The 15,922-nt window shown below is 35.8% G+C and overlaps 2 protein-coding genes across 2 annotated transcripts; one reads left to right on the forward strand and one right to left on the reverse strand.

The window, feature by feature from the left end:
• Positions 1-3,623: 3,623 nt before the first annotated feature.
• On the reverse strand, positions 3,624-9,151 carry LOC112280988 (uncharacterized). Its single transcript, XM_090248157.1, has 5 exons — positions 7,552-9,151; positions 6,304-7,258; positions 5,112-6,086; positions 4,464-4,875; positions 3,624-4,187 (listed from the first exon to the last, which is right to left on the reverse strand). Exons 1-5 carry the CDS (start codon positions 7,925-7,927, stop codon positions 4,062-4,064), a joined length of 2,844 nt encoding a protein of 947 aa, XP_090104283.1. The 5' UTR covers positions 7,928-9,151; the 3' UTR covers positions 3,624-4,061.
• A 4,880-nt stretch (positions 9,152-14,031) lies between these two features.
• Positions 14,032-15,443, forward strand: LOC112281943 (uncharacterized). The gene is made up of 3 exons (XM_024519013.3): positions 14,032-14,146; positions 14,538-14,601; positions 14,766-15,443. Exon 3 carries the CDS (start codon positions 14,808-14,810, stop codon positions 15,246-15,248), a length of 441 nt encoding a protein of 146 aa, XP_024374781.1. The 5' UTR covers positions 14,032-14,146; positions 14,538-14,601; positions 14,766-14,807; the 3' UTR covers positions 15,249-15,443.
• The last annotated feature ends 479 nt before the right edge of the window (positions 15,444-15,922 follow it).

Here is a 15,922-nt window from a genome sequence, read left to right on the forward strand (position 1 = left end):
ACATAATTGAAATAAAGATCCTTAAAAATGACATTTTTTTCTTCAAATATATGGTAAGATACAATAAGTTTGGTATCACAAATTTGGAAGAGATTTTATTAGAAGTAGGAATGACTTTTGACAATATTTCAAATATTTTATTTGAAGGGAGTTATGAAGGCCTCAAAAATAATCAAATAATAAGGTGGTCTTCTCGCCTTAGTATGAGATACTATTAGTAGTTGAAAAGATCTATCAACCATCTTCAAAGAGAATAAAGATTAAGATATGTAGCAAATATAATTTGCAACATCTAAGATTTTTTTAATTTATGTTGACCACTCCTCATAGAACTTATGTCTTGAAGAGAAGGTAATGACATAGACATACATATTTATTTCAATAATTATCTATGTGATTAAATAGAAGTAAATAAAAATAGATTAATTTCATAATATTTTCTATAAAAGCTTCTTAGAAGTTTTATAGATATTCTTTTGACTTTACCCATATTTGTAGTTAATTAGTAAGCTAAAAAATTGGTCAAAAAATTAGCTAGTAACATACATATAAGTAGCTTGTGGAATAAGCTAATTATATGGCATACATATAGATAACTTATCTTACAAGTTAAATCATATATCTAGCAAAGTCAACACATGTTGGAGGTCCTATAGAATATCACCACATAGCTTTTAGTTAGAGAGTTTATATGGAGGCAAGAGTGAAGCCTTCTTCACTCTTATCAATGCTTTTTTAGTCCTTATTCTTATTTCAAGACTTTCTAGTCTTCTTATCTTTGGCAATTGCTATTCTAGTTCAATATATTACCATATTTGAGTGATTTTTTAGTCTTTTTGAGTAATATAAGAGTATATTGAGATTTTCTTTATTTGAGAATCATATCCTTGGTAGCAGGTTTATGGCCAACTTATTAGCTAAGTCTTTAACTTATCAATTAACTATAAAATCTATGAAGCTTTCAAAGAAGCTTTTCTATAAGATATTATTAAATCTATTTACTTCTACTTATTTCTATTTAATTCTTCAAATCTTTATAATATATATGTTTGTAATATCAACTTCCTTTTTAAAAACAAGTTCTATAAAAAGTAGTAATCACATGTTAAAGTCTAGGATATGACAAATTATATTTGTCACATATTCTAATCTTTGTTTCTTTTGAAGTTAGTCAAAAGGACCTCTTAGCTATTTTATCAAGTATTCCATACCAAGGCAAAAAGACTACCTTGATATTTGATCATTATTGAGACATTATTACCTTTCTTTAAATAAAATATATAAAATAATATCAAAGTGATTTCTACCTCCAATAATATTATATAATATTAGAATTTTCTTTCAAGATCATCATATCAAATACTTTGTATTTTATGATCAATTCAAAAAGAACATATTATTCTTGAGGATTTTCATCTCTATTATGTTATTTGAAAGATTATGATAATCTTAATGTCTCATCTGATAATTCAACAAATGATAGCTCTTGAGTTGAGTTTGTTGATTATTAATTTTCTATCTTTCTAGTATCACAAATATATAAAAAATACAAATAAAAATAGAAGGTAGAATGCAATATTTTATTAACCTTCTTTTTTTTATAGCAAAGATTTAATATTCTTCATCTTGATTTTGATATATGTTGTCAATGAAAAGCATTAATCTTTTTTGTTATATTTGCAAGATTCTTAATTTACTCCTATGTGTATTTACTAATATCATATTTGTACCAATGTAAAAGATATTTCAATCTTTTTTAACAACGCCTTGAATCTAAGACTTCTTTGAACTCATAATCTTGATTATTGTCTACTTCTATAGGAAGAAATACCATTTGTCTTCTTTTCAATATATCTACAATCTTGTATGGTTCAAAAAGAGACACATAAAATAAAAGATGGATCTTCATAGACTGGTATGTATAATCAATAAGCAACTAGATTGATACGTTCATAAGTAAAAAATGGTTCAATTCTATGGTAATCCAACTTGTAACAAAAGCAAATAGTCTTGATATTACAATGAAGAAATTATACCTTGTTGCTAATGTAGATTTGAGATTGTTCTTTGTAATAGGCATCCATGTTGATCTTTTGTAATTCTTAAGCTTTCTTTAATTGTACCTTTGTTGTCACATGTAGTTTGAATAAATAATTTGCTAAATCTTTCACTATAAGATTATCAATTTTTGAGAAGCGAAAAATATCAAGTTATAGATAATAATCATATTTAACAAAAAAAAAAAAAAAAAAAAAATTATTGAATAGAAGAATGTACTTATGAACATAAATAAATTATTTAATTAAGAAATATTATATAAAAAATAAATATAGATAGATTTTATAATATTTTGTAGAGAAGCTTTTTACAAGCTTTGTAGACACGGATTTGACTTGATACATGTTTGTAGTTGATTAATAGATTGGAAACTTGATCAATAAGTTAGCTTTATATTGCACATGTTGGCCATTTGTGATAGAAGTTTGTTATGTGGCACACATGTAAAACTTGTCTTGTAAATTAAATATGTAATGGAAGTCCTATAGAATATTGTCATGTAGCTCCTAGTTAGATATATATATATATATATGGAAGCAAGAGTGAACCCTTCTTCATTCTTGTTATTATTTTTCAGTCTTTAATCTTATTTGAAGACTCTATAATCTTCTTATTTTTGGCAATAGTCATTCTAATTTTAATATTATATTAATTTTTTTTAAAATATCTATACTTTTTGAATTACACAAGAGTGTATTGAAGTTTTATTTATTTGACATTCATGTCCTTTATAGTTTGTCAAGTGTATTAATTTATTGTTCTTGTTTTGTTTTAAAAGTGTGTAGATTGTTCTATGGATTTTTTAACATTTAAAAAAAACCATATTTAAAAATAAATAAATAAAATCTATCTAATTACAAAATTAAAAATTTTAAAAGTCAAAAATATTTAAAATATTTTTTTATTTAAAAAAATAATTAAATAATAATAATAATAATAAAGATTCTTGTCTAATCTATGTACAAAAATTCATTAAAAATAAGTTTGTTCTAACCATAAGATCATAATTTTGATATTGATGCAATGTTGAACTTAAAAAAACTAAAAGACTAAATCTTAAAAGCATCAACATAGATTATATTTAAAAATATTTTAAAAGAATTTATAAACATAGCCTTTTGAATAATAGCTAATTTAGAAGAAATATTTGAAACATGTCTAAAAACTATATATATATATATATATATATATATATGAACTTTATTTTTATTTTATATGCATAGTATTATAATCTAGTAGTAAATGAAAGTATAAAGAGTTGGTTATTAATAGATTCATTAAAAAGCAAATTCTAATTCTAATTGACTACACGAACCTTTCAATTAGATGCAACTTTTGCCTTGCAACAAATCATAAATTTTGTAATTATATTCTCATTTTATTAATTCAAATTTTAATATGTGTGTGTATATATGTATATAATTTTATGGTAATGTACGTTCAAATATCCTAAGATTATTCTTCTTAAATAAAAAATAAAATGAAGGTGATAACCACAACATGGTTGGTAATCTCAAGCAAGCTTCTAATATAGTTGAAGTCATTCTCTATATCATTGAAAACCATTAGTAACAAAGTTGTAAACAGGTAAATTGATTTCAGAATTGCACTTAAGGAATAAGCAATATGCTTTACAACCTCCGGCACCGATACTAATTGGCCATGAGTGAGCCCCAAACTTCCAGCTATTGTGCTCTTGAGAATCTCCACGCCCAGTCGTAACCTCAATATATTGGCTCATTTTAAGTTTCTACGTGCTTCAGGGACCCATGACTGGAAGATGCTTGTGACTCATTTGTTTTCACCTACTGAGTGTGCATAATTGATTTTATGCAATTAATTTACTAGGAGTAAGTGCACAAACAGATACAGCCTTCCAAACATTCTTTGCAGCATGGCTGCGATCATTTCAACCTGAATTGCCTGAACTTTAATGCACATGCTTGACAGTACCGTGAAAATAGATATGCTTGCATAAGTTTTGACCATCAAAGTTCGAAGAGTCAAAACTGGACGCTCCAAGAGTTGCTGTCAGGGCATTCTTGCTGATCCTGCGGAACACTTCGAGATCCATGCGATTCTTCTAATGTTCGCGCAGCCTCGGCCATGGTGGGTCGGGTGGAAGGCTCCTGTTACATGGAAGTGACGAAAAATAACTTAGTATCATAATAAAAATTCTAGAACAGCGAATCTCCACATGTACATTCTTACAATGGGATGACTGTAATAAAAGATGTGTATGTTGCATTAATTAAACTATGTTACACATTCCATGTAGTGCGCCGCATTCAAATATTATTTTCAGTTCTCAAGCATCCATGTGGCGCTCAAATTTATTTTAAAAGTGCATCGCTGTAGCAACATACAGCAAGGGCACAACCAACTGTAATCAGAGTGTCGTTCACCTGGGAAGTGCAGATAAGCGCCAATTTGATGACATTCACAACCTCAAAACCATCATAATCCTTGAGTCTTGGATCTACACACTCCCAAACATTACCCTGCTCTAATTTGTATCTCACGTAGTCTCCCACCAGAACAGTAGCTCCGTCAATCTCTTCACAAGGTTTACGACCTGTGACTATCTCCAGAAGCACTACTCCAAAGCTGTAGACATCACACTTCTCAGAAACGCGCAGACTTCCGCAAGCTAGTTCAGGAGCAACGTAACCGAGTGTTTCGTGAAATATCCGGCTAGAAATGTACTTATTCTGAATCGGTAAAAACTTCCGAAGTCCGTAGTCACTGATTTTTGCTTCTAGCCTCTCATCCAGGAGCACGTTAGCGGATGTAAGATTGAAGTGCATTATTGGGACGCTGCATCACAGACAGAGGGTCGCCATCAGTTCAAGACACCAAATATTACCGGCCCTTTGATTAGCCTTCTCCCATCCGCAATCGAGTGACCACGAAACAAACCAAGCCCATGAGCATGTCTAAAAACACATTCTAACGCAAAACTGTTGTTCCGCTACATACCTCAGCCTTCAATTTCAATCAAAACGTACCCGAATCCTCAGAAACAATATCCTTCGCATTAACGTGAAACGAACCTGTGATTGCAATGGAGGCGGACAAGGCCCCTGGCTATTCCAAGTCCGATCGTGTACCGTTGCAACCAGGTCAGGCTAATGACTGCGGGATTCAGATCGTGGAGACGATCTGAAAGAGTTCCATTTGGAACAAATTCAGACAAAATCAGCTTCAACGTCGTCGACAAGTAGTAGCCTTGAACCATCACCAGGTTCGGGTGTCGCACGTTTTCTAGGCTGCGCATGTCAACCTCGAACTCCTCAGCGTCTCTCATTCTTTCCAAAGTGCGCAACTTCTTCACGGCGATGGTCGTTCCGTCACTCGTATTTGCCTCATAGACGGTGCCAATGGACCCCGCTCCAACGATCCTTTTCTTGTCAACAAGAGCACCAGCCCCCTCCTTGATGCACTCGTTATACAGTGACGAAGAAACCCCGTTGAACAGCACCAGTTTTCCGGCAGAAGCTTGACTGCTGAAGTCATCGATATTTTCCTTAACGCTCACCAGCTCTGCTCTCTTCTTTTGCTTTCTCCAAACCCGCACACTGAGGAAGGCAATGATCAATGCACCCACCACAAGTGCACCCGTGATGGCTATTGCTGAGATTGCCGTTCCAGTGAGGAAAGGCCTTCGACGCGCAGCTGTCACAGTATTTGGGGATGGACTTGTGGTAGGATTTCCAGCCGCCGGAGAACTGGTCGGTTGTGTGGGTGGTGATCTAGCTTCGCTACATGTAATGCTCAATGGTTCTCCGCACAGGCCGGAGTTGCCAATGAAAGATGAGGAACCAAATTGGGCCAAAGATCTGTCTCTCGGTATGGTTCCGGACAGGTGGTTGTAAGATACATTAAATATGGCCAACCCGGTCAAGTTCCCCAAAGCTGATGGAATGGTGCCGGTGAACGAATTATTTTCCAAATCGATCTCCCTAAGATCCGATAGATTGCTGAGTTCGGCTGGTATACTGCCGTTCATTTTGTTACTAGACAGATCCCTGCAGATCCAGATCACATCAAAGGTGTTAACGAGGCTTCCTTCACATTCAGCGGAGGGCATGCCTTACCTTGTAGCCAGGTACTCGAACGCAGACAGCCCTTCTTATTCATTGAGAACCACATGAATGTGAACCTCGCCAGCTTCCTTTCTCGGAATGCGATATCTGGCACGGTGCTGAAACGGAAAGAACCAAAGCAAGGAAAGGCATAACTTACAGTTTCTGCAGTGCTGTGCAGTTGCATAGCTCAGAAGGGATGGCACCTTCTATCTTCATGCCCGAAAGGTCCAGTATCTCCAACGCCCTGAGGTTCCCAATCTCCCTCGGTATCCTACCCTGAATTTTGTTGTTCCCCAAAACCAGAGCACTTATGGAAACCAATCCCGTGATATTTGCTGGAATCTCTCCCACGAATTGGTTTCCGTTCGCGTCGAAGAACTTGAGTAAAGCAAGTCGACCAATATCAGGGAGAAGCGACCCGTTGAACTCGTTCTTTGCAAGATTCAGAAACACAAGCTGGGAGCAGTTACTCAATCCAAGAGGCATGTCGCCTTCAAACATGTTCTCGGCTAAGTTCAAACCCCGAAGGGATGCACAGCCACTTCCATTAAGGTGCAACCTTCCAGTGAAGCTGTTGCAAGAGAGGTCTAGATGCTGCAGACTAGGCAGCGAGACAATATCTGCAGGAACCTCACCTGAGAAAAGGTTGTTGTTCACCGACAGCTGTTTTAAGTAATCAAGTTTTCCCAGTTCCTCTGGCAGAGTCCCGCTCAAATGATTGTTACCCATATTGATGTAGTTCAGGGCGGTAAGTTTAGAAAGGGCCTGTGGGAAAGGTCCTGAAAGACTATTGCTCTGGAGATTGATGTACGTCAGATCGTTCAACTTGGTAATGTCAATTGTGATGTTGCCATTTAATAAATTCGATGAAAAATCGAATCCAGTGAGTTTTGTGCATTTGCGGAGATTGCCAGGGAGGGATCCACTAAGCCTGTTCTGTGCAAAAGATACAAACCGCAGACGACGGCAAGTTCTGAAAATGGTGTCGTTGATTGGACCTGAAAGGGCGTTGTAAGACAAATCAAATATCCGCAAATTAGAAAGATGGCTGAGCTCCCCCGGTATACTCCCCGTGAGATTGTTGTGATCGAGTTTCAGCTTCCAGAGGCTTCCTGTGCCAGATTCTCAATCAGGTGGTCATTGTTATTTCATTCCCATGTATTCCACTCTTGGAGCCTTGTAGAACATGAAAAAGGACCACATCGAATTGGAATGCTGGATTCCAAGCAACCTATACGCGTTGCGGCACCTGAAGAATTACATATGAAGTGATAGGAATGACATGCGAGTGGCACGCAGTTGATGAGTAAATAATAGCAGATAAGGATTTGCATGAGTATTTGAATATTGATCATGCTTGCGTGAGTCCTACAAACAGACGAATCGACGTGAGGATAGTGCGTACCTATTTCCGAAAGCTGCGGGGGTATGGGACCCGAGAAATTGTTCTCGGACAAGATAAGAATCCGTAGTTTTCGTAATCTGTGCAACTCCAAAGCGATTGTTCCCGACAACCCGGCGTTGCGGAGATTAATGGAGGTGACGTGAGAATTTTTATCACAGCTAATTCCCGACCACTCACAAGGATAAGAATCTTCAGATTTCCACGTTCTCAAAGTACTGCGCGAGTCGGATATGGCATTTTTAAAGTCCAATAAAGCCCAACCTTCGTCGGTAGCAATGGCCTCCGCCCCAGGTAATGTTGTTAGTAAAGAAATTACTGCCACCAGAATGATATAACTGCAACTTCTCCTTGTGAGCAAATGTTCAGTACCTGTCATGGCTGCCTGGTCTTATTATTCATTCTCGCTTATCCTGTTTGATATATCCAGGTCATTTGTTTAACAAGGCTGGATTGCCCGTTAATTAGAATTAGAATTCTTATATTGTCCGAAAACATGTGTTGCAACTTTGATGTCGATCACTTCATCTCGTCTCTAGGCCAATTTATGATCTGCTAAACCAGGATTGCCGTGATTCTTGATTATTTATATGCCAACTCCTGCAAAATAATGTTGTACCAGAATCGCACGGGCAAGTCAGCAGACTGCCGTGATAGAGCGGATTGTTGTCTGGGATGAATAACACAACTTAAGGCCTCGGAAGGCCCTGTCCTCCTTTCCAAATAGAAGTGGAAAAAGAAACACTAAAAATTCAACAAACTAAGAGACTTGGTCAGGGAGATCAAGACCTAGAAAGGAATTCATAATTGCCAAACTCAGGGAGACTGCCAAACTAGTAAGATTATCTAGTCTAAACGGCCTAAAATTGCACAATTCCGAGTCTGAAGTTGGTAATATCAACTTACTTCCATCGATCGATTTAGCAAGAAGAAAGTGAATATTTGACATTCGGCAGATAGAAAGAGGGAGCAAAGTTCATTTACACTAACAAGAAACAAGATTACAGTCAGAGAAACGAACTCCACCTAAGTTCCATCAAAGAAACCATGCAGTTCATCAAAAATCGTCTCAACGTTTGTGAAGAACACTTTCAAGTACCTCGAGATTGTGCTCAACTCAACTACAACCCACGGAATTAGAAAGAATGCAGGGATAAACAAAATCCATGCAGCACAACTTACACTTGAGAATCAATAGCAACGCAGCATACCCAATGTTTGTACCCCTGTCATTTTCTCAACCTTCCTTGCAACGCAGTTCCTGGAACGACGGAAAGGACTGCTCACACGGACAATGACGCACAAGTGATCGCATAAGAAGAGGACTAAGCGGACTAAGTGAACTCAAGAGTCAGTATTCTTAACGCCGGACACCTACACAGCGATTACAGAGCACCTTGAAATTTCTCGATGTATTTCGTTGTTGCAACGTAGCGTGGATTCACCTGAAAAGCGAGGCGGACATCTCGTGAATTGATCCAACCATCGCAAACGATAATCCGCGCAAATTTTGAATTTCGTCTACAAAATCAACAACTAAGCTGCTTGTGGAACTCACAGACACGCGAGTCTCCTGATGCTGAACTCCGGACTCCAGAAGTTGAGCAGGTTGTCATTAGTGGGAGACAAGCAAGAGATTAGTTGAAGATTAGTGAAAAGGGACGGACATAGCTGTATGGAAGAGCGGCGGGAGAGAGCACCTGTCCCAGTCGTTTGCTGAGAGAGAAATCTGTTCGTGACTCATGACGGATGGATGAACGTTTCCAAATTCGATAACTATGTGGTGCGTAATACACGGAAGACTTGACGTCACTCCAGTGTAGCATATGCTTTTCTCTTTATATATATATATATATATATATATATGTGTGTGTTAAATTTGCATTCAATTTGGTTTATAGATAAATGTGATGTTATATTCTTAAATTTTCTATTTATTAATTTTATTTTGAGTTGTGAATTTAAAATATAAGATTATTTACTCTTCCTTGATATCTCAAATTTTGTTATCTGTGATTTCATTTTTTATTTTTTTCTTAAAATATGAATTTTTTCTATTATTTTTCGAAAATATTATAATATTTTTAATATTTAAATTTTTTAATATTAAAATTTCTAGAATTATATTCATAATGGTAGAAAATATAATTAAAATAGATGTTGAAGATTTTTAGGAATAATATCATAATTCTTGCTTCTTTAGTGATGTTAACTGATCAATAGAATAAAGTTAATGTGAGTTAATTTTTAAAATGCTTCAACCTACAGCAAGCTAAACTTGTTTATTTAAATTAATAGTATGTATATTAATAATTGCTAAAACATTATATAGAGATCAATATCAATATACTATGTTTTCAAGAGCCAATCAAAAATTATATTTACTTATGATCATAAAGAAATCTAAAATTAAAAAAGAAACAAGAATATTTCTAGTATTTACTTAATAAATAGAAAATAACATAAACAAATTTAAAAGCTGATAAAATATTAAAATAATTTTATTACAAATGCATGTTTAACAAAATAAATTATGTTTTTTTAACATTACATAGTTATATATAGTTTATAATGTCTAATTTATATACTTCATATATTTCTTATGTATTTTGTTCAAATTTATTTTCAGTGTAACTACATAAATATTATATACATAGATCCTTTTATATATATATATATATATTTATTTATTTATTTATTTATTTATTTATTTATTTATTTATGGAGAATGTTAAATAGACCCAAAATTTTACTAAATTGACCCACCCATTCTAACCATGATGAAAAAAAAACGAAACAAAACAAAACAAACAAATTGACTCTAGATTTATTTCTCCACTACTTGATTTAAAACCAACTACCTATGTTCCTGCATATGTCTCATTCACTTCATACGTCGAACTTCCTCACATATGTTCCCCTGTTCCGATTTGTAATACAGAATTACTTCAATTTTTCTCATGTCACAACTCCAAACGTTATAGATTTCATTTTGCTCGTAGTGCTGTTGGCTACAAAAAGTAGATCGATAACAAAGTATGTAATGAATGTAGCATAAAAATCTTATTCTCTAATCCTGCTTGAGATAAATCGACACAATGTGCATTTTCATGACGTTTCCGTCAATTGAGTTAAATTAGATTTCATTTACAAAGTTTCGAAGAGCTTTTGCCTGCATTGAATGGATATGCAAGACGTCATCCCTCACTCTCTTCCTGCAGCATTCTTAAAGCTTCCCGGAGAAAGATGGATTTGAGATTGTGCCTCAAAAATGAGAAGGTCTTGTTCGTTGCGGCAAGTACACGCATTAGTAATTGGAAAAAAATTCCTGGTAGGCGAAGTCGGGATCCACCCTGGCCAACAGACAATGTTGATGTCGTCCTTGCAGAGTCTTTCAGTATTAAGTATCATCTACTTTTTTACATTTGATGACCATTATTCAAGCCGCCCTCGAACTCACATTGCCTCGCACTATCACCAGCTAATTTTTGATATAGCCTCCACCATTCTCCAAATGGACATGGATTCCAATATCTTGTAAGATGAAAAAGAAACTCTATGAGGAGCACAACCAGCAATTCTAACCGCTGCCCTTGAAACAAGCAGAAATTGGAAAATTGATAAAATGCAACAGCCGCAAGAAGTGATCAACTCTTGCTCTGATCAGGTGGGGTCCATCCAGTCAAATCCTGAACCGCGAACTCATAGCTCTACTCGTTGCCCTTTCGACTCCTTTGGTGAGCATCACATTCGCCTCGTGCAGTGCTTGAGGTCTTGGTCGCGGGTGGTCGGATGTTGGATTGTTGAGAGAAGGGATGTCACAGCTTGAGTTCATGAGGCCAACCGCTGTGTGAGACGATTGGTGTAGGCCAAATGGGCGTGACCTTGCTTGTTGAACATGTTGTTCAAAACCATTGGATTGATATGGCGTTTCCATGCGGACGATTGAGCGTTGTGGCAATGAATTGTGTTGCGCAGTCCCGAACGAAGCGTGAGCCAGATAAGGAGTTGCGTGTGGAGCCTCCTGCGGACGCAATGTTTGTTCGAAACTTGAAGTCATCGGCAATGCTACGCAATTGCTCAGTTGAACATTGGTGTGCATGAGGTATTCCACTCTGTAGATATCGAGCTCGGACAATGCGAACTTATCCGGAAAAGCTATAATACTATTGCCGACGTCCAAGAGCGACTTATTGAAGGAATACACTGCAGGATATGAGCAGTTCGAGAGAGCCTTGGCACTGATTTCTACCAATTCGCTGTGCACATGCTTAAAGAAGTTCAGGAACATAGGCAGTTGATTTTCGCAAATCTTGATTAATCCACGTTTAAAGACAATGCAAACCACTTGCTTTGCTCTGCTTTCATCTTGATTGTTTGATTTCATCGCAAAGCACTGTTGACCTGTAGAAGCACCCTCTTGATGGGACGGGGGGCTGGGAAAACCGGGTCAGGAGGTCGGGACGGGGAATGGGGACGGTTGGGAACAGAGGGAACGGGGACGGGTGGGGTCGATTTAACAAAAACCTGGGTCACTCTAATATTCTCTTTAATTTATATATATATAGATATAGATATTCTATAAAAAATATTTAAACATTTCATAAAAATTAATAAAATATGAAAATATAACTATTATTTCTTATTAAGTATTCTTAGAAAAATGTAATAGATTTATTGTGATGTTAAATTTTTATTTAATGACCATTAAAAAGACTTATATATGTATTTACTTATTATATAATTTTTATACTTACAACTTCTCAATGGATGCTTAAAATTATAGAATAGTATAATTAGAGTTTTTTTATTTTTTTATATACTAATTATTTATAATTAATTTATTCATGATTTATGGGGCATTATAATTTATTTTTTCCATTTCTAGATTTTTTTTGGTAATATCAACAAATATTGCTAAAAAAATTTAAATTAAATATTTTAAAAATATTTATATTAATTTTATAATTGAGTATTAAATTTTAATTTTAAAAATATGATTTTTTTTAAATATACAAAAATTTAAGAATTGGAAAAGAACTTGACTAAATATCAATATATATATATATATATATATATATATATATATATATCATTTTACATGTCATAAATTTCAATAGCTCATTTTAAAATTTTAACATTTTACATTAAATATAATGCTACTAACAATAAATAGTTGATGTAAATTTATCTTACAATTATTTTAATGTAAAATTATTTTACTTAAAAAACTTTCCAATTAGCATATATTTCTTGATGTTTTATAATTTTTTTTATTTTTATTTTTTTTAACTATGTAAGTTGATTATATTATAGATAATTATTTTATTAAAAATCAAAATATGTAATTTTTTTCTTTGCATAAAACTTAAAAATATATATTTTTTTTGTATTTAAAACCAATAAATTGATTAAGTGTAGATAAGTAATAAATCAACAACAATAAGTTGAACAAAAGGTTTAAATAGATAATTCTTGCTATTTCTGCATTCAAAAGCTTTAAATAAATATATTTAAATAATATATATATTTTTTATTTTTCTAATTTAAATTTTTTTAAAATTTATGACAATGTTTAATCAATCTTGATGAATCTTAAATTGAGCCATCTTTGCTCTAATTGTGTATTCATAATGTATTCCTCACTAATCCAAAGCAGGTCATCTTTTCTTATCAATCTATTGATTTTGCATCTTTAAAGTTTGACTTGATGAGTAGTTAAGGGTGTTGTAGGTATTTCAATTGGTTATGGAGGTAGAGTGGAATGACTCATATGCTCCAATACAAAGTTGGTTTTAAAATCCATTTAATAGACACTAAAGACTTATTTATTATAATCCAAGGATGACCTTTTTTAGACTAGTAAAGAATATATGACATGGTAGAAGATGGTAAAAGCATAGGACAACTGATTTAATATTTCCAAAAATTTATTGTGTAGTTAAACATTCTTAATCTAATCTTTGTTATCCATATAATTAGAAATTAATGTTTTACTTGGATTAGAAGCCTAAATATGATATTTTTGTATGATCTTATCAAAAAAATAAAAATAAAAATTAGTATTCATATTAAACTTGGTCAATAATGAAATAATTGATTTATTTTTAAAAAAAATTATATAAAATATTGTAAACAAAGAAATAGATATTTTATTCTTAAATAATAAATTCTTATGCATAAAAAATCATAATAAAATAAATTAATACTATGAAATATTTTTTAAAAGAATTGAAATTTAAAAGAAAAAAATAAGTATATATAGTTCATGCTCTATTATTTGGGAAATGGATTTTGTAGATAAGTAAGTGAACGAAGGAATGAATGAACGAAGAAATGGACGGATCAATGACTGACGGACAGATGCACGAACGACTATTCAAGCAGATGCATGAATGAACGTACGGACGAATGAATGAACGTGCGGATGAATGAATGACTGCCTGTCTGTCTGTGTTGAATGAGCTGCGCAGTTTGTTGTCCACGGCGGCTTCGTCACCTTCCATTTCCCATTTGAAGCTCTGCTCGTCTGTAGCTTGATTACAGTGACTGCGTCTTCAACCTCTCCCCCGGCGCTCGAAACCGGCAACATTCTTCTGTAAGCTTTGCTGCGTTTCTGGGCACGTCTGTGAGTTCTGTTTTGACTTCTTCCCGTCTCTGATCTTCTCATTGTTAGCTTCGAGCTTGGAAGATCAGACAGCCGTGTCCTTGTGACCGTTCAATGTGTGAGGATACCAATGCTGTCATCTATTGTGTAGATCACTCTGTTTTTTATGCGGTTGACAGGCGGTCAGGCAGGGAAGCAGTCCACCTTTAGTGCAGTAGTGATTGCCGAAAGATGGCGGCATTGTTGGAAGTTTTGGTTGGGGCAAATTTAGAAGTCATGCAGTGGAATGAGTGTGAGGGAGCTCGTTTCATACCCCACGCTTGCAGGCCTTAGTGTTCGAAGTCGGGATGAGAATTTTTTTGCTACTTGTTTGCCTTCTCAGACTTTTACCATTATCGCGGCGGAATCTGATACTTGACCCAATTTGATGCGGTGGTTTCGAGGAGGTATCTGTTCAACGATCAACGCCTAAGTTGACTTCAATGCTCATCTCCATTTCCTGTAGTTTCTACAGATTTCGCAGCAATTACATGACCAATTGCCCGATTGGATCTGAACTGATTGTCGAGTATCTCTTCTGTGGTTCTGTTTCACATCGACGATTGGTCAGCATTGCTGTTTTGAGGACTAGCATTGGCGCTATCCATCCGTAATGACGGCGAAGGTGCACGACCAGGACATGGACCAGGACTTCGCCGAGATTGACATGATTTTGGAACAAGCGCAGCTGGAGCTTCACAAGGACCGTTGCCGAAATCGCAAACTTCGGCGGAACATGAACCTGTCGGTCATTCCCGAGAATTTTGCTCACGTGCCCTCGAATGAGGCCACCCTGCCCCCAGCGTCGCTAGACGTGTTGCAGCCAGATTTTGGAATCAGAGAAGGGCACAAGCGCCCTAACCATAGGCTACAAGTACTGAGCTGCATTGCGCCCATGAGGTGGCTCAGAGCATACATGAGCTGCGTAATGGCGGCGCACGACGGCAACTACGACGTGAGGAGAGCGGTGAAGGGTTGCAGCATGATGAGCGGGCCCGATTTTGCCTTCTCCCCTGCTCGTCCTCCACAACACCAAGTTGGTTATGGCGACTGATGAGTGTCCACAGCGATGCGATCACTTTTTTTTTGATTGACAAATCCCAATTCAGTCATCACTGACAAAGACATATGCGAATCCTAGCTTTCAGTTCAGTATTTCAAGTTGTAGCAATTCTGGTTGCGACATTCTGTACAAGGGCCCGCGAATTCATGGACCGTTGTAAATAATTCGAAAACTTCCTCACAACAATATTCTTTAGGGTACAACACGTACACCTTCTCATCTGCTAGAGATTAACCGACCTTCTCGTAACCGAGCAGTTCAAACCCTAAGTCGCGCTCTCTAAATTCGAAACTTCGCGAAAGACATCCATGCATGTGCTCTCCCAGCTGCACCTCAACAGCCCCCCTGTCTCCATCGACGCAATACACCACCAAATCGTCCCGCAAAAGATCCGGGTCATGAAAAAAAACCAGTAGCACGCGGGTATGGTGATGAAGGCATAGGGGGCTCTTCATGACCACCGGCGGCTCACGCCTCCACGATGGTTCAATAAATGCACTTCTACAAGGGGTTGATTGGGGAAGAGACGGCTGGTCTGCCATTATAATCACAACCCAGCTCAATCTACAACATCCTGCAGCCCCCCCCCCCCCCATTCATGAGAAGGGGCCACTGCAGGGCAGCACAAGACACTACAGCCTGTGTGATTGTCCCTAACGTGGCTT

Source organism: Physcomitrium patens, chromosome 1, assembly GCF_059467195.1.
Source record: "Physcomitrium patens ecotype Gransden chromosome 1, ASM5946719v1, whole genome shotgun sequence".
NCBI lineage: Eukaryota > Viridiplantae > Streptophyta > Bryopsida > Funariales > Funariaceae > Physcomitrium > Physcomitrium patens.

Excerpts from the sequence above, each read along its gene's own strand:
- LOC112281943 (XM_024519013.3), top strand. The coding sequence starts at position 14,808 with ATGACGGCGAAGGTGCACGACCAGGACATGGACCAGGACTTCGCCGAG.
- LOC112280988 (XM_090248157.1), bottom strand. The coding sequence starts at position 7,927 with ATGACAGGTACTGAACATTTGCTCACAAGGAGAAGTTGCAGTTATATC. Across the intron at positions 7,259-7,551 it reads CCCGCAGCTTTCGGAAATAG|GAAGCCTCTGGAAGCTGAAA; the intron begins GTACGCACTATC and ends AATCTGGCACAG. Across the intron at positions 4,876-5,111 it reads CGCCTCCATTGCAATCACAG|CGTCCCAATAATGCACTTCA; the intron begins GTTCGTTTCACG and ends TCTGTGATGCAG.